General features: G+C 55.4%; 3 protein-coding genes across 4 annotated transcripts in view; 2 read left to right on the top strand and 1 right to left on the bottom strand.

The window, feature by feature from the left end:
- DGCR8 (DGCR8 microprocessor complex subunit) overlaps window positions 1-13,243 on the top strand; it is a 27,958-nt gene extending 14,715 nt beyond the window's left edge. Inside the window, exons 9-13 of the mRNA XM_017856669.1 lie at window positions 7,702-7,802; window positions 8,116-8,222; window positions 8,789-8,916; window positions 10,292-10,405; window positions 11,420-13,243. Of these exons, the coding sequence (XP_017712158.1) occupies window positions 7,702-7,802; window positions 8,116-8,222; window positions 8,789-8,916; window positions 10,292-10,405; window positions 11,420-11,503 (534 nt within the window). The 3' untranslated portion in view covers window positions 11,504-13,243. The remainder of the gene's footprint in view (window positions 1-7,701; window positions 7,803-8,115; window positions 8,223-8,788; window positions 8,917-10,291; window positions 10,406-11,419) is intronic.
- A 2-nt stretch (window positions 13,244-13,245) lies between these two features.
- TRMT2A (tRNA methyltransferase 2A) lies at window positions 13,246-18,607 on the bottom strand. Of its 2 annotated transcripts, XM_017856671.1 has the most exons (12): window positions 18,216-18,607; window positions 17,370-17,944; window positions 17,004-17,112; window positions 16,597-16,778; window positions 16,296-16,410; window positions 16,092-16,207; window positions 15,905-16,016; window positions 15,014-15,136; window positions 14,750-14,825; window positions 14,437-14,553; window positions 14,230-14,326; window positions 13,246-14,113 (listed from the first exon to the last, which is right to left on the bottom strand). In XM_017856671.1, exons 1-12 carry the CDS (start codon window positions 18,237-18,239, stop codon window positions 13,882-13,884), a joined length of 1,878 nt encoding a protein of 625 aa, XP_017712160.1. In that variant the 5' UTR covers window positions 18,240-18,607; the 3' UTR covers window positions 13,246-13,881. The 2 variants fall into 2 exon arrangements, with proteins under 2 accessions (XP_017712160.1, XP_017712159.1); XM_017856670.1 differs by having other exon boundaries at window positions 13,626-14,113; window positions 16,597-17,112.
- A 661-nt stretch (window positions 18,608-19,268) lies between these two features.
- Window positions 19,269-24,827, top strand: part of RANBP1 (RAN binding protein 1) — a 13,508-nt gene continuing 7,949 nt past the window's right edge. Inside the window, exons 1-3 of the mRNA XM_017856672.1 lie at window positions 19,269-19,633; window positions 20,339-20,475; window positions 23,945-24,102. Coding sequence (XP_017712161.1) covers window positions 20,474-20,475; window positions 23,945-24,102 — 160 coding nt within the window. The 5' untranslated portion in view covers window positions 19,269-19,633; window positions 20,339-20,473. The remainder of the gene's footprint in view (window positions 19,634-20,338; window positions 20,476-23,944; window positions 24,103-24,827) is intronic.

Below are 24,827 nucleotides of genomic sequence, written 5' to 3'. Positions count from 1 at the left end.
ATATAAAATATATATATATATTTGCATTTTTTTGCTGGGGATAGAGATGGGGTTTCGCCATATTGCTCAGGCTGGTCTCAAACTCCTAGGCTCAAGCAGTCTGCCCACCTCAGCCTCCCAAAGTGTTGAGATGACAGGCGTGAGTCACTGTGCTGGCATTATACTTCAGTTCTTTAGACATGGTTTCTTAGTCCTTTGAGCATGTTTTCTGTAGGTGATGTAAAATCTGTTTCTGGTAAGTCCAGTCCTCAGAGAACGTGTATATTAAACCGCCTTTCCCTTCATGTATGGGCTGTCTCTATTTTCCTATTTCTTTGCTTGTCTCAGAATTTTTTGTTGTTGTTGAGAATTGGACATTAAAATACATGGCAACTCTGGAAATCAGATTACCCCACCTCCCTTAAGTTTATAGTTTTTGTCATATGTCCTTGCTCTCTATTTGTGACTGTATCAGTCTGCTAGGGATGCTGTAACAAAGTATCACATACTGGGAGGCTTAAATGACAGAGATGTATAGTCTCAAAGTTCTGGAAGCCGGAAGTCCAAAATGAAGGTGTCAGAAGGCTAAGAGAAGGTCTTTCTCCATGGGTGGAGGATAGCGATCTTCATGTCGATAGCTTTCTCTCTGTGTGCATGTTGGTCTCCACATTCCCCATTTGTTAGAGACACCTGTCTCACTGGATTAGGCCCCACCCTAATGACCTCACTGTAACGTGATGACCTCTGTAAAGACCTTGTCTCCAAATACTGTTGCATTCTGAGGGACTTCAACATGTAAATTTGGGGGTGACAGTTTGCCTCATAATAGTGACTTTCCTAGATTGATTTTGTGAAGTGTGTATTCTTGTGATTTGTGGCCACTGAATACACTGGCCCCTTTAGCTGAGTGGTCTCCTGATGCTTGGACAGGGATTTTCTTTTTTTTTTTGAGACTGAGTCTCGCCCTGTCGCCCAGGCTGGAGTGCAGTGTGGCGCGATCTCCACTCACTGCAAGCTCCGCCTCCCAGGTTCACACCATTCTCCTGCCTCAGCCTCCCATGTAGCTGGGACGACAGGCGCCCGCCACTGCGCCCGACTAATTTTTGTATTTTTTTTAGTAGAGACGGGGTTTCACGGTGTTAGCCAGGATGGTCTCGATCTCCTGGCCTCGTGATCTGCCCGTCTTGGCCTCCTAAAGTGCTGTGATTACAGGCATGAGCCACCGTGCCCGGCCTGGACAGGGATTTTCTTAAATTCCCTGAGCCAGTAAGTCTCCCGGCTCGTGCTGAGGTCTGTGGGTCTGTGGGGCTCACCTGGTGTGCTCCAGTGGCTGCTGTCTTAGCCTTTGTCTGCCACCTGCACAGAGCCCCCAGGTCAATCAGCTGGGAGGTTTTCCTGGGCCCGCATGCAGTCATCTCCAGACATACGCTAGAGCCTTTCAGAGCCCCAAGGACATATCCAACTTTTCCTTCTCGGGTTCTTGGCCAGCCTCTTGTTTGCCCCGCTAGTGCCCCAGCCTCTTGCAGCTGCAGGGTGAAACAGTTGCTACTGACTCCTTTTGACAAATGCCCTGAGGAACTGGGTTCTTTTCACTGATTGAGGTCAAATAAAGGCAAGTCCTGCCATGAGGTTTTTCCAGAGAGTGGCCAGGTAGACCCAACAGTGACAGTTCTCTGGGCCTGGGGCCTTGAGGACCCATTCTGCATTGAGTGGCTACCACAGAGCTGGGGAGAAGGGCTGGGAATGGGGCAAGTTAAGATGCCAGCAACTTCTTGTTCTTAGCAAGACTCATTGTCTTTCTTGAATCAACACTCCTCAGATTGTTGAAAGCCTTTCTTTAGTTTCCAGGGTTCTGAAAGAATTGATTCTGACCATTTTTGCTAGTGTTCTTGTTGCTTTGATGGAGGAGAGCAGATTTTGAAGATCCTTATTCAGCCATTCTAGAACTACTTTATGGTTTTGTAAAGTTTTCTCATCTTTGTGTACTGGTGCTGTTGTAAAATATGGTTAAGTGTCCATGGTAGTACTAACTTGCTCTTAAGTTTCTCGAACTCCTGGCTTCAAGCAGTCCTCCTGCTTCAGCCTCCCAGGGTGATGGGAGTACAGGCGTGAGCCACCACACCCAGCCTCTTGCTCTCAAGTTTCTACATGTTTTCTGTGCTTTTATGTAACTGCTTCATCGTGGACAGGCAGACAGATCGCAGGCCACACTTGGATCAAGCACAGTCTCCAAGTACTAGCTGCTCCAGGAAGAGTCACATTTGTCCCTTTTTTTTTTTTGAGATGGAGTCTCGCTCTGTCGCCAGGCTGGAGTGCAGTGGTTCGATCTCTACTAACTGTAACCTCCACCTTCCAGGTTCAAGCGATTCTCCTGCCTCGGCCTCCTGAGTAGCTGGGACTACAGGCGCATGCCACCATGCCTAGCTAATTTTTGTATTTTTAGTAGAGACGGGATTTCACCATGTTGGCCAGGATAGTCTGTATCTCTTGACCTCGTGATCCATCCGCCTCGGCCTCCCAAAGTGCTGGGATTACAGGCGTGAGCCACTGCGCCCGGCCACATTTGACTTTTATTTCTGAGTGATCCAACTGTGGGAAGAAAGATGGCTCCCAGGGAGGCTTCCAGGGTCCTCTGGGGAAGCGCTTGCGTAGACCCCAGCCCACCAAGACTCTTTAGCATGGGTTGTTGCAGATGATGGTGCCTGAGTTGTATGGGTCTCACGCCACCTTCCTGTTTGAGTAAAAGCCCTGCCTTTTCTTTGCTATGGGGTGGTGGAAATGTCCATGACCCACTATGGGTTCTGGCGCCAGAAGAGGGCCCAGCTGGGAGTCAGGTTCTCAGCCTCCGTTCTGGGGCTCTTCTGTGAGGTGGAGAAGCTTTTCAGAAACCATATTGCAAAGTAGTCTGAGAAAGAAGAGGTTTCCCCAGGTGGAGAAGGACATGGGGGTGGGCCACGTTGCCTGGAGCTTTTTCCACACCCTCCTCCAGGCCTCCCACGCTACAGTCTGTCTGGAGCTAGCGTCAGATCTCCCCAGGTAAGGAGCTCAGTGGAACTGCCACCACTTCCTGTGCCAGGTGCAAATGGGGACCCTGCCACCCAGCACAGGACCCCTCCTCATGCTTGGAAATTTGCTAGGACTCAGGGAACTCAGGAAAAACATTTTACATACGAAACTTATTTTTCATGAAGGGCTGAAAGTTCCTCCCCTCTGATGACACATTTGATCTCTCTGGGGAGCGCCCCCTGAGCCATCTCAGCATAAGCGCTGTGGTGGGGTCGTTTTGAATCACAGACAAACTTAGCGCTCAGGAAATCCTCAGGGTTTTAAGAGCTCTGTTCTGGGAACCTGAGAGAAGACCATGTATTTTTATGATGCCATGCCTTGGTTTAGGGTGCCTTTTGTATGTGTCCCTCCTGAGAAGCTCTTTGACCCTCTGATGTGTATATATGTCATCTGTCATGTCCCCATTTAAAAATCTGTCAGAGGGGAAAGTAGCTTTTCCCTCAGTTGTAAGGTGCAGGTTTAGACAGGGTTGGCTGTCTCCTATTCCTGGAAGTTCCTATTTGCTGGTCCTCCTGAGCGAGGCTCTCAGGTTGTGCTCCTGCCCCCTGCCCCTCCCAGCTGCCTGTGCAGAGGTGCCAACACCTGTCCTTGGACTGTCCCCTGGACAGCCTGGGGCGTGGGGTAGCATCCCTTCCTCGTGTGGACTCTGGAGGTGGGGCAGACGTGTCAGGAGGGGTGGCTTGATGCCTGTGAGGTGTGGTGGCCACGTATGTGTGCTACTTGATTAAAAAGGGAAAAAGAGGAACAGAACTGGCATCATTTCCTTTTCATAAAGCTTGTGGTGATCTCTTCTTGGTATTTTGTTGCTAGCTTTGGGTTGGTGTTTCATGGCTATTAAATTTAGGTATTAGTGACCAAGTGTTTTTTTTTTTTTTCAACTTATTTTAAAATTTACATAGAGTTAAATTCACTTTTTCATGCAGTACTATGAGTTTTGACAAATGCAGTCATGTAACCAACACTGCAATCAAGATGCGGAACATTTCTGTACACTCCCACATGCTCCTTTGTTGGCCAAACTCTCCCACCTGTATCCTCTGGTGGGCACTGAACTTCCCCTGTAGTTTTGCCAGATCCTGAATGTCCTCTCAGTGGAATCACATGGTAGGTGGCCTTTGAACCTGGCCTGTGGCTTGGTGTGGTATGACGCATCCGTCACGTGGTCATTTGTACTCCTGAGTGCTGGCCACCAGGTGGCTGTGCCCCTCAGTGCATCTCTCCATTCTCCCTTGAGGGACACTGGCAGGTTTTTGGGTTTTGGTGATGGGCAGTAAGGCTGCTGTAAGGCTGTCCAGGTCTGTGTGTGATGGACAGATTCGTTTCCTTCAGGTAAACCGCTGGGTTGGGGTTGCTGGGCCATGCGGCAGGTGCACGCTTACGTTAGCATTGCCCTCACACCTTTCTCAGTCACTAGGTGACCGTGGAAATGTGTCTGTTTCGGGGCTCTCTACTGTCTCTTGAGCTGTGTGTCCTTTCACTGATGCCACGCTTTGCTGATGACCTGAAGTCTTGGAATCAGATAGTGGGAATCCTCCGACCTTGTTATTCTTTCTCAAAAAATTGTTTTGGCTATTCTAGCTCCTATGCTGTTCCATGTAGACTTTAGAAACAATATGTCCGTTTCCATAAAAAATTCTGGGCTGGGTGCGGTGGCTCACGCCTGTAACCCAGCACTTTGGGAGGCTGAGGTGGGTAGATTACCTGAGGTTTGGAGTTCGAGACCAGCCTGGCCAACATGGTGAAACCTCATCTCTACTTAAATACAAAAATTAGCCGGGCGTGATGGCGGGCACCTGTAATCCCAGCTACTCAGGAGGCTGAGGCAGGAGAATCGCTTGAACCCAGGAGACGGAAGGTGAGGTTGCAGTGAGCCAAAATCGTGCCATTGCACTCTAGCCTGGGCAACAAGAGCGAAACTCCATCTTAAAAAAAAAAAAAAAGCCTGCATTTTGATTGGAATTGATCCTGTAGATCAATCTGGGGAGAATGGACATCCTAACAATATTAAATTTTCCAAATCATAAATATAGTTCATCTGTCCATTTATTTAGGTCTTCTTTGATATCTTTCATGGGTGGTTGGCAGTTTTCATCACATAGGTTTCATCACATCTGTGTATATTCTACTAGATTTATAGTTAAATATTTTATGTGTGGCACTGTGGTGAATAGTACCTTAGTTCTGATTGATTGTTTATTGCTAGCATACAGAGCTAGAATTTATTTGTACTGACTTATTCTAGTAGTTTTTCTGTAGATTCCGTATCCAATTTTCTTCTTTTATTTGTTAATATAGTTAATTATGTTGGGATTTTTAAAAAATGTGTTCCTGGAATAAGTCCTACTTGGGCATGGTATATATTCCTTCTCGTGTGTTAATGGCTTTAATTTGCTAGTTCCCCACTGCATCTGTGTTCTTGATGTTGATGTCATGGTACGGTTATTGTCGTCAAGTGAAGGGGAAATAGCCCTCCTCCTGAGTTTTTCAGAAGGGCAAGAGAGATATAGAATTGGTATCATTTCTTCCTTAAAATTTGGGCCTGGAGTTTTCCTAGTGGGAAAGTTTTAAACTACTACTGTATGAACTACTAACTATAACTACGACTACTCTGAACTACTGTTGAGTTTCTTGAACAGGTGTAGGGCTGTTGAGGCTACTGAGATAGTTTGTGTCTTGCCAGGCATTGGTCCATTTCATCTAGATAGTGGAATGTACAGGTGTCAGGCATCTGTGGTGCTCCCGCACGGTCCTTTGGCATCTCCCAGGCACTGATTGCTTAGGTTTCTTCTGTGCTGTTTGTCAGAAGCAACAGGGATTTGTCTGCAGGTCACTTCTGCCATCCATCTGCTCTCACGAGTTGGAGCCTCCACCTTTCCCTGGCGGGTTAACCCTCAGTAGCACGTATGGCTTTAGGCAGCTTGGTGCCAGGCATCCTGGCATAGGTCTTTTGCCGGAAACTTCTGAGCGTGCTCTCTAGCTTCCATAGCCACGGCTTCTCCAGGTCCAGTCCCGAAGCCACGGGGTATGTGGGTCCTTGTGGGCCAAGAGCACTGGACGTTGCTAATTGGTTGGCTGGTTGACAAGCCCTTGAGGTTCCAGGGCCTGATATCCTGGTGAGTGACCTTCCCTGGAAAAAGACCCATGTTGATTTGCGCACTTGAGAGGAGCAGTGTCTTCTGAGGACCTATTTGAAGACCGTAGCCAAGCCATACCGTGAGGATTTTTCGCTTGCCAACCTCAGTGCTAGTGCCTTCCTCTTCCATGCAGTTGCAGCGAGTTGGCGTTCTTGCTGCTTACTGGAGTGGTAAGGGCAGAGGAGCTGCCTGCTGCCCTGTCTGTAGGGCCAGCATCCCTGGCCTTGGGGTGTGGGAGTGGGCTTGGCACACTGTGGGGCCTGCACGGCGAGGTGTGTGAATCATTTGATTCTAGGCTTCCTCTCTGCCCATGGGCCAGGCAGACTCCAGGTCCCTGCAGACCTCTCCAGAACAGGGCCGGTGGGGGAAGCTCTGTGAGGGTGTGGCTGATAGGTAATCTCCAGTACTTCAGTGTGTGGTCTTTTTTGGAAAGAGGATGATTGCGGATAGAATTAGTTGGGTTAACATGAGATCACACTGAAGCAGAGTGGTAGTGTGATCCAGTGTGTCTGGTTTCTCTAAGAAGAGGGAGGAGGGGCAGGGCTAGTAGTCCATATGAAAATCAGAGCAATGCTACCTACCATAGCCGAGGGGTGTCGGGGCCATGCTCCGTGGAGGCTCCTGAAAGAGGATGGCCCTGCTGAGGCCTTGATTTCAGACTTCAGAATGGTGAGAGAATAAACCTCTTGTTCTAAGCCACTGAGTTTGTGGTATGTTGTCACAGCAGCTCCCCCAGGGAAGTTGTCCATGCTCCAGAGTGGGCTGGATGGCATCTTCCTTTCACCCAGGAGGGGCTCTCAGCTTCAGCCAAAGGCCTAGTCGGGGAAGGCACAGCGGGCACTGCCTCTGCACCTCAGCTCAGTGCAGCTTCCCTATGCCTCAACTGTGCAGAATCTCCCCATCCCCTCGAGTGTAACTTAGGGAACTTGTTTACTTGTATGCCTCTCTTGCCCTTCCTGTGTGTGTTCTTGGGTTGGCTGCAGAGCCTGGGTGATGACACTGTTAGAAGCTGCACTGGGCTGGGCCCCTGCTGGCCACCTGGGGCTGGGCTCTGTGTGGCTGTGTGGGGCTTTGGCCTTTGGGGAGCTGGGCCTTTTAAGGCCAGCTTTTAGGTCTGGCTGACTTTCCCTCTCTTGTAGTCTCAGTTGTGGCAACAGTAAAACCTCTCTCCAAAAGTGCTTTATCTTTATATAGAGTTCTGAGAAAGGTGACTTGTAGATCAGAATCAGATCCAGATGAGGTGGGCCTGGCCAGCCAACCATGTGCCTGGTTGGGATGCCAGACTCCGTCCCACAGTGCTCAGGGTGGAAGGGTGCTGTGGGCTCTGGAGATGGGCAAGTGGATGGTGAGGTACGGAGCGTGTCCCATATCCGGTGGGTTCCTTGCAGAGTTGAGGGTTTGATGTGCTAGGCGAGCTCACAAGAACAGATATTAAACATCTGGGGAAAGCCAACCCCAGGCCCAGCCGTGAAGAGGCCGGCGGCCCTGGTGGGGACTCATGAGCCTCTGCTTTGTGTTGTAGTATTTTAACCACATCAGCATCGAGGACTCGCGGGTCTACGAGCTGACCAGCAAGGCTGGGCTGTTGTCTCCATATCAGATCCTCCACGAGTGCCTTAAAAGGTAGGGTAGGGGGGTGCTTCCCCTCCTGAGTCAGGTCAGGGGAGCTCCTCTCTGGCGTCTCATATTCTCGTGGCTGTTTGTCCTAAGGCAGAGGCATGGCCAGGTTTCCCTGGTACACAGCAACTCCTTGGCCCTGGCCACCAGTCAGTCCCGCAGGCCTGAATAGGGCATGTGGAGAATTCCCCCCTCTGGCTAAGACGCAGTCGGGGGAGAGGCTTGGTCATTTCCTAAGGGCTTCCCAGAGCAGGCCTCCTCAGAGGCAGTTGGCTGCTCTGCTCAGGGGACACCATCTGTTGTCTGTTTTCTCTTAAAGAAACCATGGGATGGGTGACACGTCTATCAAGTTTGAAGTGGTTCCTGGGAAAAACCAGAAGAGTGAATACGTCATGGCGTGTGGCAAGCACACAGTGCGCGGGTGGTGTAAGGACTCCTTCCCTGCTGCCTGGTGGCTGCCGGGCAGGCGGCCCCTGGTGTGGCCCTGTGCCTTTGTGGCTTGGTCTCAGCTGCTGCCCTGGCATTGTCCCTGAGCCCAGCTGTGTGTGCTGGCCACCACACATTCAGCCTAAGGCAGACTTGCGGCCGTCCTGCCTGTACTTTCTCTGTCTTCTCCCTTTCCCCCCTGCCATCCCTGTCTCCGTCCAGCCCTTGTCCCTATGGCAGGAGGAAAGGCCCTCCTTTTCAAATAGCTAGCAGAATCCTGCTGCTCCCTGTTTCTGGAGGTGTGGGTCTTGGCGGGAGTGAGGCTCTCAGCTGCGTGGCTTTGAGTGGTGGTGGACTCTGAGGGCTACTCTCAAGGTGGCAGCTGTGTACTGTGAGACTCAGGTGCCCAGAGCAGTGGCAGAGTGCTGCCTGTTCCTGTAGAATGTGCCCTTGCTGGCCCTCGGGGTGTGGGTCAGGAGGGCTGGGGCAGCAGGGGCCCCGTGAACACTGGGTGTTTGTGGGTGTTTGTGACACCCTCTCTCCATGCTTGCTCTTTCTCTGTGTAGGTAAGAATAAGAGAGTTGGAAAGCAGTTAGCCTCACAGAAGATCCTTCAGCTGCTGCACCCACATGTCAAGAACTGGGGTTCTTTACTGCGCATGTACGGCCGTGAGAGCAGCAAGATGGTCAAGCAGGTAACTGGCCCTCAGCAGGTCCCAGGGCAGCCTGTGCTGCCACCCTGGAGTGTGTTCCTGAGGCTCTGTGCTCAGAGGGTTGCTCACAGCTGCCTCTCTCCTGGGCCACTTGTGTGGCTTTGTGGGCAGGGGGTGGGTCGTCCTAGCCACATCTCCCATCCCAGCCTGCTGGGAATGGTCAGTGAAATGTGGGTGATTGGGAACGCAGCCTGGGCCCAGCTATGTGGCTTGTAGGGAGATGGCTGAAGTGCAAGGCAGGGCCGGGCAGGAGATGCTGAAGGTGCGCCTGGCTCTGGGATATGCAAAGGCTCAGGAGCCAGGGCCAGCCCTCCCTGCTTGAAAGAGAGTATCAGGGTACCTCTCCCTGGTACCAGTGCCCACTTCTGAGGGGTGGAGGGTAACATGGGGAGGTGAGTGTTCACGTTCCTCATTTTCCCCAAATGATTACACAAACTCTCTGGGTTCTGGTCTGTGGAAGGGGAAGTAGTTGTGGAGGGGTTGGGGGTGCAGGTGGGGCGGCCCCAGGACTGTGTGGTGGGTGGGCCCTATGCCGGAGCCAGCTGCCAAGAGCAGGGCCTGCCTTTAGGTCCCTGAGACCATGGCCTCGGCACTGTCCCTGAAGAGGCCCTTACTCTGGACATGATAAGGGAGGGTTAGGGGGCCCACACGGGCCACCAGGGCGTGTTGAGGAACTTGAGGAGAGACATTGTTGGGAAGCAAATTGAAATGTAGGTAGTGCTTGCTTCTGCCTTTGCTGTGCATGGTCCTTGGCTCCGACGGAGGGAGAGAAGGCAAGCCCCACTCTGGCCCGGGGGTGGGAAACTTCCCTAAGCAGGAGGGGGAAAAGTCCCAGCCTGGCACAGCCACAGCTGGGAGGAGCTCTGGGATCCCGAGGAACCACAGCAGCCTTGGGGCTGGTCTAAGATGGAAAGGGGCTGAGGCCAGTCTGATGCTGCTCTGCAGTCATGAAATGTGCAGAGAGCTCAGTGCCTGGGGTTGATGGGCTGGGCTGCAGCGTGCTGTTCTTAACTGGCTGCGGCTGTGCTCTGGTTTCTCTCCTTGATGAGGGCTCTGGGCACCACGAGCACCTCACCTCCCTGCTCTGCCCATGGCAGGAGGCCACATAAGTGGCCTTGTGTGGGCAGAAAGGCCTGGGAGCCGTGGACTGCCCCTCACTCTCGCTGCTGTCAGTGGGCCTGACATCACTGAGGCGGGCAGTCAGCATGCAGTTATGTGGCCACAGCTCCTGGCTGTTTGGTGTCTGTCAGGCCCAGGGCGCACCTGCCTTCAGGGTTGCAGGCACACGACTCTGGGCAGTGGGCAGGCCATGGAGCTACAGCCTGCAGTCCTGAGCGTGAGGTGCTGTACTTCCCAGGAGACGTCGGACAAGAGTGTGATTGAGCTGCAGCAGTATGCCAAGAAGAACAAGCCCAACCTGCACATCCTCAGCAAGCTCCAGGAGGAGATGAAGAGGCTGGCTGAGGAGAGGGTGAGTGCCACCCTAGCGGGAGAGCTGCTGGGCCACGGCCATTCCTGTGGCAGCTGTGGAGGGACAGCAGACCCCAGGACCCGTGTCTGAGTTGACACCTTGGAAATGCTTGGATCCTCCTTCCAAAATCAGATACAGGCTTTTCTTTGAGCTTCAACATGTGTGATACTTTTATAAATCACTTCAGTTTTGGTTCTGTTGTTAGAGAGCTGGCAGGCCAGCCTGGTGGTGGACCATGAAGGTCACAGCCTTGGGCCACCTGGGTCCCATGTCCACCCTGGGTGTTTGGAGGTAGGTCAGTGTGCTTGCCAGGGTTGAATCTGTAGGGCTTGGTCCTGATGAAGCCCCTAAAGCCACCTTGGGAACCTCACTCAAAGAGGGGTCTGTCAGGCTGGCAGTGGTGTCGTCTGTCCTCAGGCATCGTCTGCGTGGCCACGGCGTGACCCACCCGCCTGGGCCTTCTGGGTAGGAGTTTTCTTAAGTGTGGCAGTTCCCTGGCCTGGGTGAGAGCCCCAGGAGGTATCTGCCGCCGCCCAGGCCAGCAGGTCCCTCGCTGCTCCCTGAGGTGGGGCTTGGCCTCCTGGAGCCAGTGGGACTTCCTGGTTTGCCCCTGGTCGGAAGAGGGGCTGTGGGGCTCAAGGGCAGCAGGTGCAGGACACAGTGCTCCTGGCTGGGCCTGGGGCAAGCAAAAGCTGGGCAAGGGAGAAACACCCAGTGGGGAGGCCTGGCCTGCCACTGTAACTACACCCAAAATTCTTCACTTTTTGGTACATGTCCTGATTGCCAGGTAGGCTGCGCATGTTGTGCTCTGATGGCAATCCAGGGGGCCTCTGCAGTCAGGCTGGCCTGCCTCAGGCCTTCCCTGCTTCTCCTAGCCTGGCATCACAAGCACTGGTGCCCTTGGGCTCCAGGGCCTCCTGGCATGGTCTGCTGGGCTCTCCCTCCACCTTGTGCCCTCCCGAGCCTCTGCTGAGCCCCCCTCACTGGCACCCCTGACCTTTGTTGTTCTTTCAGGAGGAGACTCGAAAGAAGCCCAAGATGTCCATTGTGGCGTCCGCCCAGCCTGGCGGTGAGCCCCTGTGCACCGTGGACGTGTGAGGGAGGTGGCACGGGCCAGGGCGCGGGGGCCGCCAGCAGCACTTCTGAGGAGACCAGCAGTCATGCATCGTGCACCACAGTGTCAGGCCTCCAACCCAAGCTCCTTCCCTGTGGCCAACCTGTGGGCCTGGCCTGAGGGTGGAGGCTCTGGTGTACAGGGACAGTCACGGCCACACAGCACACATGTGGAGCAGCGGCTCCCCCTGGAAAGCTCCAGGCCTGAATGGATGGACTAAGCAACTGCACCAGTGGCAGCTGGTGACTGTGGACAGTGGTGGACCTTGCTTCTGTGCACCTGTTGCAGGCTCTTTTTATGAAGGCTTTCATGAATTTTAGTATGTAATATGCACTGATGACACATGATACTTGGATGACAGATGAGAGGGGATGGCTGAGTCCTGCGGCTGGCCCGTGATGCCAGGTGGCCCATGTGCCCAGGACGCCTGCAGGGCTGCTGCAGGGACCTGGTTAGGAGGTGCACATGGTGCCCTGCCCTCACCTGCCTTCTGTGTTTCCCCTTCTTTGAAAAGGTAGAACAGAAAAGAGTATTTTAAACCTTTTTGGCTTAAAATAAGCAGAATTTTAGTATCAGAACTACCTTTCTGGGATTGGAGGCAAACAATCAAGGTGGTCCTTCTCTAGTCTGGACATGATGCCAGCAAGGATGATGTCCTGCCACCTCCTGGAGTTGCCCTGGCCTCCTAGGGCTTCTTTTTCTGATGAAGTCTTAACACCCTAAAAGCACCTCTCTGGACACTGAGGCCCTCCCTGCCTTTCCTGGCCTCCGGCAACAGTTTTTTACAAAGATTTTTTGCAGTCGAGTCCGTATGTCCACCCATTGATTTTTAAAGCTTTTGTGATATCTTAGCATTTTGAAAGAGACTTTTACAGTGAGAGTAGAAGGTAGATTTGGAATCATGCATTTTAGCAAGTGGACCTGTTTAAACAGGAGGCAAGGGCCTTCAGTGTAGCCCATTCTTCATCCAGAGCTGTTGACTGACTGCAGCTTCTCTGGATGTCAAAGGCAGCTGCCCGGTGCCAAGCTTGCTTCTCGACTGGTGGCCCCTGTGTGTGGGTGTGGGATGGAAATGTGTTCCTGCCTGAGTCTGAGGCACCAGGGTGTCCTCAAAGGCACCTATGCAGGGTGCCATGCGCTTGTGGTGCACCATCTGAAGCAAGAGTCCAGCATTCTGCCGTGTCTGTCCTCCACCACACCCCCCACAGGTGGTACTGATGGCGTTTTTTTGGTTTTTTTTGTCAGGAGAACAATGTTGGCCCATGGGCCGCCCACAACATATCCCTCCCTCACCACCTGTGTGACCAAGGTTGGCTTCTGTTGACCTTTAAAAAGGAAACCTTCAACTCAAGTTGCTGTAATTAGACACTTGCTTCTGTCTTGCTTCCTGTCTGCAGCTGTGAATAGTCATTTGACTGTGATTGTTGCCTCTGGCCAGCCAGATGCGCCTGTGAACCAAAGCTTTGTGCACATGTGTTCCCCTAAAGGTTGGGGAGCCTCGCTGCGTCTTGCTGTTCCCAGGCACCACCACCACAGCAGGTGCTGCCATACTCTCGTGGTCTCCGTGCCCCCCCCCCGCCGTATGCCAAGTGGGGTGTGAATCTTACACACAGCCATGCTTCAAGGCTAGGCAGGGGAGCCTGTGCTGATGCCATCCAGGGCACTGGGCTGTGCCTGGAAGGTGAGCCTCCATTGTCTGAACACATAAAGCAAACTGTCCAGAAGGGAATGGCTAATGTCTTTATTCTTAGTGTGTGAGGCTGGCACCTTGTGGACCCTTGACTGGGCAGATCCCCTCCTGGAGCCTCTCTGCAGGCTGCACCCTGCCTTTGTAACAGCTGAACAGCACCACAGGATGGCCCCTTGGTTGTGAGGGCAAGGCTGGCCACGGAGGTGTTCTCCAACCCCGCACCCAGCTGGTGCTATTCCCAGACTTGTCTCTGCCTCCTCAAGTTTAAGTATCAAATCCAACATTCTGTTTAAAAGTAAGCTCTATGCCCTGACTCCCCTAGCTGTGCAGAGGGGCTTGCCCAGGCTGTCTGACCCTTTCCCTGGCACCTAGGCCCTGTGTTCAACCCCTGGCTTTCATCACAGAAACACCCCTCATTGAGCAGTTGTTTATTCTGGCCCTCAGCCTTGGCTAGTCCACAAAGACCCTGCGGGTGGGGAACAGGCTGCAGGAGCCCATCTGCCTTCCTGGTCAGGCACCCTGGCCCCCAACAGCAGGCCAATCCTGGTGGGGCGCAGAGTTCTGTGCCCTTTGGCTGCCTACCTCTGAACATCCTGGCCAGCAAGCTTTGCCTTTGCCGCCCCTAGGGCCCTGGGAGCCCTTCAGCTCCTGTCCCCATGATGGGTCCTGGGCCTAGGATAAGGGGAAGGCCCCAGTTTCTTGTGGGGTATCATTTGGGGGTCCTGGTGTGGGTTGAGCTGGAGGGCTATGGGGCTCCAAGACCCCTGTGCCATTGGGGTGCTCCACCCTCTCGAACAAGATGAGCATCTCACAGTGCGGGGTCTGTGGGAACAGGTCCACTGCCACGGCCTTGACGGGCCGGAAGGGGCTGCCCTTCACCCGGTTAGATGGGGCTCTGCAGAGGCTGTGGGGGGAAAAGGCAGGCGCCAAGGTCAGCCGATGGGCTAGTCATGGGCTTCTGTGGGAGCTGGGGGCTTGGTGCCAGGCCTGGCCCCCGTCCGGGCCCCTGCTGACACTCACTCCACAAAGTTGCCCATGGCTGCCCGGGGGTTGCACGAGACGTACAGCAGTCGCCTGATGTTCTCGGCTCTGCGGATGGCCAGGATCACCTTGGAATCTGAGGAGGCAAATACCAGCTGGGTCCCCACAGCCAGAGAGTGCACAACCTGGTGAGTCACCCCATGTGTCCTCGTTCCCGTGCCACCTCCTCAAGCAAAAGCCACTCACGCAAGCCGGCACGGGGTGGGTCCAGTATGGCTACGAGGTGCTGGGAGGCCAGTCTGCTCACCAGGGCGGGCACCAGGTCCTCAGCCCTCCCGCAGTGGAACTCCACGTTACTCAACTCTGAAAAGATGGCATGGCGGCCTGTCAGAAGGCCGCATGCCCTCCCAGCAGGGCCAGCCCTGGGGAACCCCTAGCCAAAGAGCTTGTTCGCTTGCTCTGCCTGTTGGGTAGCCCTCAAGCCCTGGCCGTGGCTGACGCTTGCAGCAGGGGTGGCGGCTGCCCCCGTCCCACCCCCACCCTCGGCCTTGCCACTCACCATTGTCCTGGGCATTCACCCGGGCGTCCTCCACGGCCTCTGGGCATAGCTCGACCCCAATGACTCTCTTCACCTTCTGAAACAGGAAAGTGTGGTGTCGCCCCACCCAGGGCTACCTCAGGGAGGGGAGTGCATGGGGCCCAGGGCAGCAAAGAGGAGCTGGGCCTGGGGCATGATGGAGTCAGTTGCGGTGCCTTCGAGCTGGGGTCAGTGGGGGTCTTGGGGGTGGGAAGAGGGTGCCCTCAGCAGGGCGGGAGGGCTCACCCGGGCCAGGGCCAGGCCAATGGTGCCGGTGCCACAACACACGTCCAGCACCGTGCTCCCTGCATCCAGCTGGGCCCAGTCCTGGATGACCGTGTAGAGCACCTCGGCTGCGGGTGTGTTCACCTGGGGGCAGGCGGTGCCCAGCATGTCAGTGGCTCCTCTCCTGTGGTGCCACTGGCGCTCTCTGAGGTCCACATTCCTGGTCCCTCAATCCTGCTGGGACCTCCGGTGTCCACTCCCCTACCTTGGTGCCCAGCCCCTTCCCTGACCCCATCTTGGATCAGCCTTGCTGATGCCCTCACCCAGCCCCCAGCTTTAAAAGCCAAGCCTGTGCTGAGCACAGCCTCCTCCTTGCCCCGCTTGGTTGAGGGCTCATGAGGCCCCACAGGCCAGTAGAGTGCACCTTCCCTGCCCCAGCAAGGGGGCTTTGCCTCTCATAACTCACACCAGGATCCCTGGATTCACCCAACTGCAGCTCCCACCCCTACACCTGACCCTCCAGGAGGTCCTGCTGGGCCTGTCTCCAAAAACAGGGCTGCTCCAGGTCCCCACAGCCTTCCTGCAGCAGTGAGCGGACAGTGAAACAGTGTTTCCCAGTCCAGAAGCCACCATGGCCTCCTTCCTGCCAAGCCCAGAGCAGCACCCCGTGGTAATGCACTGAGGGCCACTCCTCATCCTCCCTGTGACAAGGGCCACTACCATGTGTACCTCTAGATTGTCACGAGTCAAATCAGTGATAACAACCTCTTTCCTACTTCACCTCCCCTGTGGCTTCCCTGCCTGGATGCTCCCCCAAATCTTCCCACCTGAGCCCACTGTTCCCATCACGTCCTGATGGTGTGCCAGGCCTCCCTCAACATGTCCCCATGCCCACCAGGGACTCAGGGCTACCTGGAAGAAGGCGTGCGGAGAGATCCGGAAGGTCAGCCCTAGCAGGTCCTCGTGGATGCACTGGTCCCCAGCCACGTGCTCCAGGGGCAGGCCCTCCTGGCTGGGAGTCTTTCTGTGGGCGGAGGTGCAGGTTGTTAAGTGTCACAGTCCCTGCAGGGACCCACCCGGCCCCACTCGGGCTCCTCACCGCTGTCCCTCCTCCACGAAGTAGAGGCAGGTCACTCCACTGGCCCTGCCTGGCCCTGCTGTGAAGTGCTGTGCTAGGGAGGCTTTCAGCTCTGCCAGCTCCTCAGAGCTCAGTTTCTGGAGTAAGTGGTGAAAACGTCCCATCAGGCTGTGCCAAGGCCCACCCAGGCCAGGCATCCTCCCCCTGCAGGGCCCCCGTTGAGACCTGGGGGTGGAAGTAGGCAATGGCCATGGCCTGGCGGCGGCGGCTGGTACGCACAGTCAGCTGCTTCCAGTGGCCTGTGTACGTCTCTGGGTCGTATGCCGAGTATGGAGTTGACCTGTGGGAATCATGAGCTGGCCTGAGTGCCCAGGACTGGGGAAGCAGCTCCCCTGCTGTCTCCTCTGGCCACACCTTCCTTCAACTGGCTGAAATGGCAGGCACTCCAGAATTCCCGGGGCAGGATCCCCACCCTCTGCTCCCACACCGCACAGGACTTCCCAGGGGCCCTGTCACAGGTCCTCACCGGATGAACTCCTGGAAGGCCTTCACCACCTGCTTGGTGGCTTCAGGGATGTGCACGGTGTCAAACGGGGCCGCCACAGCACACGTCCCGCCCTTGTACTTGCCGAGCCGACAGCCCACGGTGTTATCCTCCCCATCCACCCCGACGCCAACCAGAAACTCACACTTATTACGATACTCAGTCTGCAGGGAGAGACAGCTGCACCTTACCCTGGTTGCCCAGCGCTTGTGCCTGGAAACCCTGATTTCCCCACAGGGGCTGGCAGTCAAACAAGAGGAATAGCTGACAGTTATGTGATAAGTTACCAGAAGAAAACAAAAAGCAAGGAGATCAACAGGAAGGGTGAGCAAAAGCCAAGTTTTCAAATCTCGGGATAGGGGTTTGTGGCCACCAAAGTCTAGCCTGACCTGCTGGGGTGATGGCCTGACCCCCTCCAGTGGGCAGCAGGCCTTGTTGTGTTTGTGCCTCTGCTTGAGCAGCCAGGGCAGCAAGGCACGGTTGGTGCTCCCGATTTCCCTGTAAGAGGAGCAGATCTATGGTTGGACTCCACCTACTGTCCCCCACCCATGCTAGGCCACTCCCCAATGTCCAGGCTCCCGATCCCTCCTTTAGGATCTCATTGTGCCCCCTGTAACGTGGGTGTCCCACTCGCTAGCTCCCAAAGGGGCCGCCAGATCCTGTGCTGGGCCTCCCGACTGGTGCACAGGCAGGCTGAGGAAGCACAGGGCTGGGCAGAACCCCAGCCAGGAGGGGTGTCTTGTGCCCTCACTCACTTGGCGAGTTTCTGCAGCACCTGCTCACACTCCAGCTGCTTCCGCTCAAGCTGCTCAGCATAGGGCACTGTCCATAGAGGGGTCACCACGTCGGCCACTCGTGTTGCCGGTGGTTCACTCTCACCCTCCTGTCGCCTCCTCCTGGCCATGGGGTCGGCCTTCGGTCGGGCCAGGCGCACACTGAGTGGGCGGCCTTTCCAGAGGGCACCATGCAAAACGCGCAGGGCCTTGTCTCTCTCTGCAGCGCTGCGGAATGTCACAAAGGCGCAGGGTGGTTGCCCAAAGAGTTTGGTTTTGTGGGGCTGCAGGCCAAAGCGGCCCAGGAAGCGCCGGACGTCGCTGAAGCTGGCGTGGCGAGGCACGTTCTGCAGCTCCAGTTTGAAGATCTCAGAGGTAAACAAGTCATCCCTGATGTAGCTGTAGAGCCCAGGCTGAGGCCCCGGCCCTGTAGCTGCCCCACCGCCCTCTTTCTCCACCTCCTCCAGGGCTGCCGGAGCTGCAGGGAGCACCGAGACTGTAGGGCAGCTCGGGGCACTGCTGCTCTCCTGGCCACAGCTCTCCATGGGCTTCGGGCCCTGTGTGGAGACAGATGGGGTGCTAGGGTGAGGACTAGGCCCTGGGGCCTGGCCCCCCAGGCTCCCTTATGGCACACCCAGACCTCCGTCAGTGCACTCTGCACTCAACCCTGCCCCCCCCCACCATTCTACCCTCCCGACCCCATTCCCGTCTCCTTTCCTCCCCCATCGCACCCTCCTCGTCCCCACCTATTCTCTGGCAGGGTTCCTGCCCCACCCCGCCTCCTCCCATCCCATCCCCGTCTCTACCCAGCGTCTCCCCGCACTCTACCTCGTTGTCGAGGTTCTCACTCATCGCTCAGGCGGTTCTCCGCCTAGACCAGGGGTGCCACGGGGGCCGCCTGGTCACCTCGTCCTGGGCCTGTCACAAGGGAAGTGCTCAGAGGGGACGTGCTCAGAGAGCCGGTGCAACGCCGCGAGGTCGCCGCCAGCCCCGGCTTCGACCCAGATGGGGCGGGACTCGAACCTGCGGTGCTCAGGTCCCGGTCTCAGGCTTGGGGCTGCACCGCCCGCCCGCCAGGGGCCCGCGCCGGCCGCACGCTTCGCCAGCCACTCTCAGTCCGCCAGCGCGTGCCGCGGAGGCCAAGCGTCTCTATGATCCTGACTTCCGGCAACGTCATAGCCACGCGCCGGCTCCAACCACTTTAGCCAGCTCTAGGGGCGCGCGTGGCCGGGACGGAAGTGCGCGCGGGGGTCGCCGGGAGTGCGCGCTCCTCTGGCTGACGGGCGGGCCGGGCATGCGCCACGGGCGTTTTGGCGGGAAGCGCGGGGCGGGCCGGACAATGAGAGTGTCCGCCGCCTGAGCCAATAAAGCTGTACTGGTTTTGAATCGCGGCGCGTTTCCCGCCGCTGGGGTCAGGGGTCGAGGTTCGGGTCGCGGGGCGGAGGGAAGAGCGGGCGGGCGGGAGGCGCCGGCGCCAGACGCGGAGGGAAGGAGCTACGAGTAGCCGCCCAGAGGCCGCGGAGCCAGCGACGACCGACCCAGCCGAGCCGCCGCCCCGCGCTCCCATGGCGCCGCCCAATGGTGCGGCCGGGCCCCAAGTGGGGGACAGGGTGGGTGGGCGGGCCGGGGCCGGTGGGACCGGGGCCGTTATCAGCGGCCACGTGGGCGGCCCGCGCAGCCGCCACCAACCCCCGCCGGCCTGCAGGTTCGGCCGTCTGCTGGGCCTCGGTGGCGCGGGGTCGGGACGCGTGGGGTTTGGGGGCTCGAGGCGTGCGGAGTTGGGGCGTCTGGGGGTGCAGGCTCTGCAGAGGCCTGGGGGCTGCAGGGCGCCCGCGTGACCTTGGGGTGGGTTGGGGAGCGGCCGTTGCCACGCGGGGCGGCCCCAGCCTCCGGGAACTGGTGTGGGCGGCGGGTTTCCTGCGGCTCGGCCCACTTGGGGCTTCCCACTAGTACGGTGCATTTATTCCTTTCGTCGCCCACGCAGCACTTCATTCATTCGGTTCTCACGTCTGGAACCGCCTCTGGCCTCTGTGGCAGAAGCTCGCGTTCCAGCGTGGGGCACAGGTCCTGGACGCGCCAACCCAGGCGGCGGCTTTGTTGGCTGAGGTGTCTGGTTGAGTGCGGGCCGCTGCAGAGCCGCAGTGCTGTGGGAAACACTGAAGAGCAGCAAAAAGCTTATGTTTTCTTTTCCAGTTTGAGTCTAGTGGTGAAGTCTTGGGTCTCTTACGGATTTCTGGGTGACCAAGGCACGTGTTCTGGAAGACTAAAATATGATTATTGGTGCGCTCTTATCCTCTAAATTGGGTCAGGATTTCATGACTTTCACCGGTACAATTTATCTAGTTACTAACTTAATTTCTTGAACTGTGAAAAAATTGCTGGCAGAACTATGAATCCAATGTAAATACTAGCAGTCTTGTAGCGACTGTTTTCATTCTAGTAAGCAAGAGCACGACTATTTGCTAATTAGTAAAACCTGAAATAGTTACATTTTGCTTTAAAGTAACATTTCAAAATCTATTTCGACCCATCATTGTGTCCTTTGATCTTCACACAGCAGGTATCCTCTGCATTTTATGGATGAGGAAGAAACTGATACTCAAAGAGATGAGGCAGTTACTCCCAGGCCACTCTGCAAGCGCAGCGCTGGCGGAGTTGTAGGGCCCCCCAACAGTTTGTGCACAGATCTGACTGATGTCTGTGAATCTGGGGGAGGGGCCCCAAACTCGGGTGTCTCGCTGTAGGCTCACACTGAGTGTATGGAGCTGGGCGTAAATGCAAACTTTTTCTAGTGTGGAAGGGAGGGCCTAATTTCTTGCTTTGGGGTGGGGCCCATCCTTGTAGCTGAAGTCCCTTTACTGTCGGGGGGCTGACCACTGCAAGCACTGGTTGGGCTCTGGCTGTGAGCCAGATCCATAGGCCAGCAGTGTAACCTCTTTGTATTTCCGCAGGACACTCATGAGGACCATGATACTTCCACTGAGAATACAGACGAATCCAACCATGACCCTCAGTTTGAGCCAATAGTTTCTCTTCCTGAGCAAGAAATTAAAACGCTGGAAGAAGATGAAGAGGAACTTTTTAAAATGTAAGTAGGCTGATATCCCAGAAATAGGACTCTTTAAGGTTGAAGTTACAGCTTTTTTGGGTGTCAAGGTCTTGGCCTGACTTTGAATCAGACTAAGGTTCTTTAAAGAAAGGGCCTAAAGTTGCTTGGTGACTAATCCAAAGTGGAAATTTAACCCATTCCTTTCATGAATCTTCACCAGGTGCCCTTGCTGCCCTGCAGCCAGTTGCATGAAGGGCATCCCGTTATTGCTGCTCTGTTCACTGACATGGCGGCCCCACTGCCGTTTCTTGCCACTGGCTTCTGAGTCCCTTTGGTTGAGCAGGGGATTTTAACTTTTTGCAGCAGAGTTCTTTGGCATTGTGAAGCTTATAAATCCCCCACCCAGTGTTTTGTTGTTGTTTTTTGAGCTGGAGCCTCGCTCTATCGCCCAGGCTGGAGTGCAGTGGTGCAATCTCAGCTCGCTGCAAGCTCCGCCTCCCGGGTTCACGCCATTCTCCTGCCTCAGCTTTCTCCAGGCACCTGCCACCACGCCCGGCTAATTTTTTGTATTTTTATTAGAGACGGGGTTTCATCGTGTGAGCCAGGATGGTCTCGATTTCCTGACCTTTTGATCTGCCCGCCCCAGCCTCCCAAAGTGCTGGGATTACAGGCGTGAGCCACCTCGCCTGGCCCACCCTTAATACACAACATAATACTTGCGATTACATATGAAAATAGGTGATGGTTTAGTTATTAAAACCACCTGAAAAGATTCTGTACGTGTGCTTGACACTTTCAGTTAAGAGCTATTTGCATGGCCGGGCGCGGTGGCTCAAAGCCTGTAATCCCAGCACTTTGGGAGGCCGAGGCGGGCGGATCACAAGGTCAGGAGATCGAGACCATCCTGGCTAACACGGTGAAACACCATCTCTACTAAAAAGTACAAAAAACTAGCTGGGTGAGGTGGCGGGCACCTGTAGTCCCAGCTACTCGGGAGGCTGAGGCAGGAGAATGGCGTGAACCCGGGAGGCGGAGATTTTAGTGAGCTGAGATCTGGCCACTGCACTCCAGCTTGGGCGACAGAGTGAGACTCCGTCTCAAAAAAAAAAAAAAAGAGCTATTTGCAGTGGTGGGTACCAGCCTTGTGTCTTGTGACAGCGTCACAGCACCGCAGAGACTGGCCTGTCGCCTGTACTCAAGATTACAACAAACATCATGTTTAGTTACACACCTTAGTGAAATGAGATTGTAGTTTTTCCCTGTTCAAGTTAATGGAACCCCCCACCCTTGAAGTTGCTTTAAGAGAACAGGTTAAGGTTTGGTTGCTCTGGGGTGGGGGAGGGAAGCAGAGAGAGTCATTCCTACTGTGAGTTTCTTCTCCAAGGAAAGGGCCAGGAGGGATACCTGGGAAAGGAGAGCTGTGTGTTACCCTTTGGTCACAGAGGGTGATGGACATCTCCCTGAAGCCACTGGGTGGCCAGGTCTCCACTCTGCTGATGCATTGCTGCAGCCTGTTTGGGAGTAGCTCCTTGCTGGGGTGAAGTGCTTGCCTCTATCCTCTCACTGCCCACGTCGGGTGGGAGGTGCTCCTGGTGGCCTGGGCCCAGGCCCTCACTGAGGGAAGTGAGGCCAGCAGGGTGGGCCCGGGTCTTTGCGGTAAAGCCTCAGGGGCGTCCTGTTGGGGAACCTTGTGAGATAGTCTCTTGCCAGAATCATGTTGGGGCAGAGAGTGGAGTCGTCTGAGAGGCAGGTGGAGCTGTGCACAGAAGGAAGGCGCCAGCCTGAGCCCTGAGTGCATTGCTAGGTTCTGGGTGCCCTGGTCCCCAGCGGGAAGGGCTGTTCCTGGGCAGGAGGACCGGGTGTTGGCCAGGACCTGTTGCCTGGTTAGAGGCCTGGGCCTCTTCTGTGGGTCATCTGACCTCAGGTGATCCGCCTGCCTCGGCCTCCCAAAATGTTGTGATTACAGGCGTGAGCCACCGCGCTGGGTCGTCTCATTCTCTTGATTGTGGAACTGGAATTCAAGATGATCTGGAGTTTGTTGGGCTGCTGCGCTTTCTGGTGGTGTCGTGACGGAGGTCCTTGGCCCACACCTGATCCATGCTGTCCTTGCAGATCTCTGGGGCTGGGGTGCTGTTGCACAGTGACCATGGGATGCCCAGCCCACCCAGGGGGCTTCTTTCCGTATATTGGGCCATTTTTCTCTCATTTTTTTTTTTTTGAAACAGTCTTGTTCTGTTGCCCAGGCTGGAGTATGGTGATATGATCTTAGCTCACTGCAACCTCCGCCTCCCAGGTTCAAGCAATTTTCCTGCCTCAGCCTCCTGAATATCTGGGGCTACAGGTGCCTGCCACCATGCCCAGCTAATTTTTTGTATTTTTAGTAGAGATGGGGTTTCACCGAGTTAGTCAGGATGGTCTCAATCTCCTGACTTCATGATTGGCCTGCCTCGGCTTCCCAAAGTGATGGGATTACAGGCGTGAGCCACCAAGCCTGGCCTCTTTTTTTTTTTTTTTGAGATGGAGTTTCGCTCTTGTTGCCCAGGCTGGAGTGCAATGGTGTGATCTCAGCTCACTGCAACCTTGGCCTCCCAGTTCAAGGGATTCTCCTGCCTCAGCCTCCTGAGTAGCTGGGATTACTGGCATGTGCCACCATACCTGGCTAATTTTGTATATTTGGTAGAGATGGGGTTTCTCCACGTTGGTCAGGCTGGTCTCAAACTCCTGACCTCAGGTGATCCCCCCACTTTGGCCTCCCAAAGTGCTGGGATTACAGGCATGAGCCACCGTGCCCGGCTTTTTTTTTTTTTTATTTTTTTAAATAGGGTCTCACTCTCACCCAGGCTGGAGAGCAGCGGTGGGATCATGGCTCACTGCAGCCTTGAACTCCTGGGCTCAAGGGATCCTCCTGCCTCTGCCTCTTGAGTAGCTGAGACTACGGGTGTTAGCCATCACGTCCAGCTAATTTTTTATCTTTTTGTAGAGATAGTTTCTTGCTTTTTTGCCCGGGCTGGTCTCCACTGGGGGAAATATTGTGACTGTAGGTGCAGTGGGGCGATCTGCGCTCACCGCACGCTCTGCTTCCTGGGCTTAAGTGATTGTCGTGCCTCAGCCTCCTGAGTAGCTGGGATTACAGGTACCACGTCCAGCTGACTTTCGTATTTTTAGTAGAGACGGGGTTTCACCATGTTGGCCAGGCTAGTTTTGAACTCCTGACCTCAGATGACCCTCCCGCCCCGGCCTCCCAAAATGTTGGGATTACAAGTGAGCCACTGCACCTGGCCATCTTAATTCTTTCGGTTGTGGAACTGGAATTCAAGATGACCTGGAGTTTGTTGGGTTGCTGCACTTTCTGGTGGTGTCATGACAGGCAGTTCTTGGAGCCTGAAGAAGGGCTGGGGCGTGCGTGGAGGCATCGGGTCCTGCAGTGCAGGGTTGTCCTGTGTCCTCCCGCGCAGGCCCTGCATGTGGGCTGCAGGTCTGCACTCTTACTTCATGGCTTTTCTTGCAGGCGGGCAAAACTGTTCCGATTTGCCTCAGAGAACGATCTCCCAGAATGGAAGGAGCGAGGCACTGGTGATGTCAAGCTTCTGAAGCACAAGGAGAAAGGGGCCATCCGCCTTCTCATGCGGAGGGACAAGACCCTGAAGATCTGTGCCAACCACTACAGTAGGTGGCCTTGGGCGGGCGTTCATGCTGGGCCCAACAATCCTCAGCAGCTCAGCCTGGGACCTTCCGGAAGATTCTTTCAGGGCTGACTGGGAACTGGGGAGTGTGTTATTACATGGAGTGCAAGTTTGTGGTGTGTTTGTTGAATTTAAAACCAGAAATACGTTTTTCAGACATGCCTCTGAACTCAGAGCAGGCCTGCAGCGAAGCTTAGAGCACACGGGGGTGTGGAGTCAGCCAGACGGGCCCTGATGGGAGGACGTGGCGCCCAGGCTGGGCTCGGGATGAGGAGTGAGTGCTGCAGGGCAAGGGGGCGCTGTGTGTGTGTGTGGTGTCTGGGGAGTGGGGGATGGTGTCTGGGAGGTTGATGGGGAGTATGTGTGTGGTATCTGGGGGGCTGTGGTGTCTACTGGTGGTGGTGTCTGGGGTGTGTGGTTGGGGGTCTGGTGTCTGGGGGTGTGGTTGGGTGTGGTGTTTCCGGGTGTGTATGTGGTATCTGGGGGGGGTGTTGTCTGGGGATGTGGTTGGGTGTTTTGGGGGTGTGTGTGTGTGGTGTCGGGGTGTGTGGTTGGGTGTTTGGGGTGTGTATGTGGTGTCCGGGGGGCTATGTGGTGTCTGAAGGTGTGGTGTCGTGGCATTTGTGGTGTCTAGGGGGAGTGCAAAGTGTGTGGTGTCTGGGGGAGGGTGTGTGGTATCCGTGGGTGTGTGTAGGGGCATCTGGGGGG

This window comes from Rhinopithecus bieti, unplaced genomic scaffold, assembly GCF_001698545.2.
Source record: "Rhinopithecus bieti isolate Rb0 unplaced genomic scaffold, ASM169854v2 scaffold_44745, whole genome shotgun sequence".
NCBI lineage: Eukaryota > Metazoa > Chordata > Mammalia > Primates > Cercopithecidae > Rhinopithecus > Rhinopithecus bieti.
Note: the sequence above shows the minus strand (reverse complement) of the source record. Positions and strands in the feature narration are given on the sequence as shown.